The sequence below is a fragment of the Otolemur garnettii genome, unplaced genomic scaffold (genome assembly GCF_000181295.1).
Source record: "Otolemur garnettii isolate 467f Iridium unplaced genomic scaffold, OtoGar3 scaffold00013, whole genome shotgun sequence".
Taxonomy (NCBI): domain Eukaryota; kingdom Metazoa; phylum Chordata; class Mammalia; order Primates; family Galagidae; genus Otolemur; species Otolemur garnettii.
The window spans coordinates 20332317-20336869 of NW_003852408.1; the positions used below are offsets into that span (position 1 = coordinate 20332317).

At 37.4% G+C, this 4553-nt stretch overlaps 1 protein-coding gene across 1 annotated transcript in view; it reads left to right on the top strand.

The window, feature by feature from the left end:
- Window positions 1-4553, top strand: part of ERBB4 (erb-b2 receptor tyrosine kinase 4) — a gene marked incomplete at its 5' end in the record, with an annotated part of 720994 nt that overhangs the window by 671767 nt on the left and 44674 nt on the right. The window contains one exon of the mRNA XM_023510372.1: window positions 2233-2392. Within this exon, the coding sequence (XP_023366140.1) occupies window positions 2233-2392 (160 nt within the window). The remainder of the gene's footprint in view (window positions 1-2232; window positions 2393-4553) is intronic.

The following is a 4553-nucleotide window of genomic DNA, read 5'->3' on the forward strand; positions in this document are numbered from 1 at the left end:
TTCTCTGCAGTGGCCACAGTGTGGTGTTTCCAAGAGTGGAACAGTAATGGTGTCACTCCCCTTTTAAAAAAACAACTTCCACATCACCACGTTATCGACTGCATAAAATAGAAAAGATCACATTCTCTGCTATGCTATGTAAGGGCCCCTCCTGCATACACTGCTCACCACTGCCCTTCCCTCATACATTACGCCTCAGAAATACAGAACTACATACATTTCCCCAAGTGCACCACGTTAGTTACTCATGCCCCCGCACTTTATCTCTCTGCCCCCACTCTGTCCAACTGAGAAACATCATTCAGCCCTTACTTAGGCCTTGGTAGTTCTCTGAAGTTCTTCCTCTCAGCCCACTGCTGGGCTGCACCACAAAAGGGCCTGAAAACACAGCTCCCTGAAATGCCTTCCATTATCCTACTGATCCTTCCAGTTTTATTCCTTATCTGCCCAGGTTATTAATTAGCTTCTGTTCTTTTTAATGCACAGCTTTGTTCTGACTCTTTGTCTCATCAGCATCTCACACAGCGTCCAGCACATACTACATATTTTGTGATTATGTGTGGATCTGAATATTAACCTGTTGCCAACACACCTTCTATATTCTGATATGAAGGTAGTAAGAAAGAATGATAAATGGTTTTCTAGACATTTCTTAAAAGGACAAAATTATTTGGAAGAGACATGAAAATACTTTATCTCCAAGGCAATACATTTATTTAGTTTTTGATCCTTTAAGTCATATGAGGGATATGATTCATATGACTCGGATTCACCTTATTCTAGGAATTTCTAATTTAATGTACTCAGAAAACACTATCTAAGAAAGAGGACAAAACCCCTGTAAATCCCAGTTGTGGGTTGATTTCAGAAAACACTAATGCGTAAGATGTCACCCGAATGCTGACTGATGGGGCCGTATCAGGCCGCATCTCCACTGGTTGTACTTAATAGGCATTTATATGGAGTTTGGCTCATGATTCTGTTTGAAGCAATCTTCTCTTTACGCCACACCAGGTGTACGGTTCATAATTTTTCGACCTGTGTGATTTATGTGTCTGTTTTCCACAGCTTTTGTTTTGATATCAGAAACCATTAATCCTTCAAAATCCTGCAGTCGTAATGTTAACTGCCAACAGCATTGATTTGCAATTGGCATGAGAGTTTACTTCAACCATTTTATAAAAATTCTGATCTGGTTTTGAGTGATGACTTTTTTACCACTGAAATCATCAAACAGAATTTTCTCTAATTCTTCAGTAAAGACTTGTCCATTCTAATCTGTACTAGGCCTGTGAGTTTATTTCCTTGCTTTTATACAAGCTATTTTGTTAAAGATAATATTTAACAACTTAGTTTCCCTTCTGCTAAAATGCAGTTAATAAACTAATTATTATTTCCATAGACTATTGTCTTTTCCAAAATTATGTGGATATTCATATATAATATATGTTATAAATTATATTATATATGTGTATGTTTTGCAGGAGAGAGACAGCTATGTCTTTTTTTCACAATCAGCAATAGAGTTTACCTTTAATTCCCTTACAAGTTTTATAAAGACAAAATATTAAAGGCTAATTTCAGGGTCTTTATAAACTATGTAATATCACCTGTGGGTTCTTGAAATGACTACTGATGTCATAGAAGCATTTTTAATAAGTACAGTAATTCAAGGCTTCTATGTATACTTCGTTGTGTGCATAATAAGAAGGGTATAATTTTTCAGCCTTAACAGAATCTATGATGATGATGTTGACACCATTAAATCTCAAATGAAATATCTCTTAAAAATTATGGAGAGATGTCTTTGTTTGGATCGTGTGTATGTATGTAGGGGCAAAATGCCAGGAAGCTGAAGTTATTCAGAAGGACATTATCAGGAATGTGCGATGACTCCAAGTATATGTGAGCTTATCTACTAAGACACCTGCATATCTCTCTAATGAAAGGGTTTGAAAGAGGGTATGGAGTCGCTGGGGAAGAAATGATGTAACATTTAGCTCACACGCGGGTAATTCATTTGTCTTTATGGGACATCATGGGAAAAAGGCCAAAAGTTATTTGTGGTCTGCTTCCTCCATTCCCTCCAGGTTTTCTCTAATTTTGAAAATATTCCAGGATTCTGGATTTCCTTGAAAAAATGTGGCATTTTCAGCTGATCTTTAAAAGATTCCTTTCTAGAAGAAGGAAAAACCTAAGCAGTAATTACCTTGAGCCCTTGATGTTTTTCAGGGAATGATGTACCTAGAAGAGAGGCGGCTTGTCCATCGGGACTTGGCGGCCCGTAACGTCTTAGTGAAATCTCCAAACCATGTGAAAATCACAGACTTCGGACTCGCTAGACTCTTGGAAGGAGATGAAAAAGAGTACAATGCCGACGGAGGAAAGGTAGGTAGCTTTTTGAGAACAGTATTGCCTGAAAATAAAGCACATCTGATATCTTTTTATCACCTCATATTTTATAGGAAGAAACTAGTAAACAAAAATCATAAAATCCCAAGTTTATAATCTAACATTTGCCTTTTTTCCTGCCCAGGGCAAAAAAAAAAAAATTTATATACACACACACACACAGAGACATATATTTTGTGTGTGTATTTGATATATATATGTATGTATATGTATGTATAGTGTATAGACGTATATTTTGTGTCTGTATTTGATATATATGTATGTATATGTATGTATGTATAGTGTATAGACGTATATTTTGTGTGTTTGATATATACATGTATGTATGTATGGTGTGTATACATATACATGTATAGCCATAGATATATGTGTGTATATATTATATGCATGGTATATGTTATCACCAAGAAAAAACAAATGGAAGTAGCTAAAGTAAACAGATTCATGTCTGGACCCAAGGAGTTTTCATATTAGGTTTAAGATGGGAAATGAGAGGATCCCTTGAGATTCTAGAAATTAAGCTTTAATACAAGGCCATAGAAATTGTCCCATTGATCTTAAGACCACAGGACTGACTGTTACGGAGAGACAGAACTCCTCTCTTGTAAACTGGAAAAGCTTCACCACACTAAGAACCCCTTTATCAGAACAGTCACCACATCGTCCCCCTTTTCTGGCTCTCCAGTTTTAGCCCCGTCCTCACAACTGGTTTCTGCCTCTCTCAGACACCATAGAGTCTCAGGCCAGGCCTTAGTTCCAGCCCTTGTGTTTCCTCGTTAACCCACTATTTAGCTCGCCTGTCTTGGCTGACCAATTAGTATAATCTTCAAATGGAAGTCCCCCTAGCTTGAACTAGGGAAACTAGGGAAACCTAGGAAAAAGGCAAGATGAAATTAGTAAGTGCAATCTTTTTTTTTTTTTTTTTTTTTGGAAAGAATCTTTCTGTGTCACTGTGTCACCTAAGCTGAAGTGCTGTGGCATACTCAATCATAGGTAGGTTTAACCTGGGACTCCAGGGCTCCAACAATTCTGCCATATCAGCCTCCTGAGTAGCTAGAACCACAAGCACACACCACCATACCCGCCCAGCTATTTTATTTAAATATTTTTGTAAAGATAGGGGTCTTACTATGTTACCTGTCCCAAACCCCTGGCCTCAAGCCATCATTCTGCCTCAGCCTCCAAAATTGCTGGGATTCCATGTGTGACTCACATGGCACCTAGCCAGCAAACACAGTCTTAACCTATGGTGACTTATAAGCTTATCTAACAAAAAGAATAATGTACACGTCCTATGTTTACGTTGTGCCATATTAACAGGGGTTGTCCAAATGCATATTGTAAATATTTTATAATGATAGGCTTCCAGATGCTTAACATTCATTTTTATCTTAAACTGTTTTATAGCTGTCTGTATTCAACCTTATCACAAAGCTAAATACTACAAAATTTTTAAAAATACCTTCAGTTTTGAGAAATTATCTGGCTTTTCCTTGATTTTATTAGCCTATTTTGCCAGTTTACTGCCAAATTGCAGTAGTTTAAGACCACAGCTTTGAAATTCCCTGTAAGACTGCACAGAAGTTGAAGTCTATAAATCACATGACTTCACTTGTCTTGAGAGCATAAGACTTGAGACATAAGATTTGTCTAAAACAAGATTCATTATGGCTTTAAATGCCTGGTAACCATTAAGTCTTTATCAAGCCACCCGTGATTTAAACTTACTTCTTTAACACAACGTCCGTAGTCCATAAAGTCTGCTAACTCCTTGCCCACAGGGAAATTACTTTCAATGTGTCTTCTGTTCCCTTTCGCTGAATACCATGATTCTGTCATGGAGTTACCTTGGTGTCACCTTGGTGAGCAGCCAACCTCATGATTTCAAAGGCCTATTTGGTTTTAAGCTTTCAACTGCGAAGTAGAAGTGTTTATCTTTATTCCGTAGAATCTAATTATATTCCCAGCTATATAATGCTGCCCTTCATACTTGAAATTCACTCTGCTGACCCATCAGCAGCAGGGTATGGGGGTTGAGTTGTTTTTCTTATAATGATGATGGATTTGTGCTGATCCTCTCACATTCTTTTATACAGTTCCTATTTTGAAAATGGTACATATTTTCAATAGTGGCTAACCAA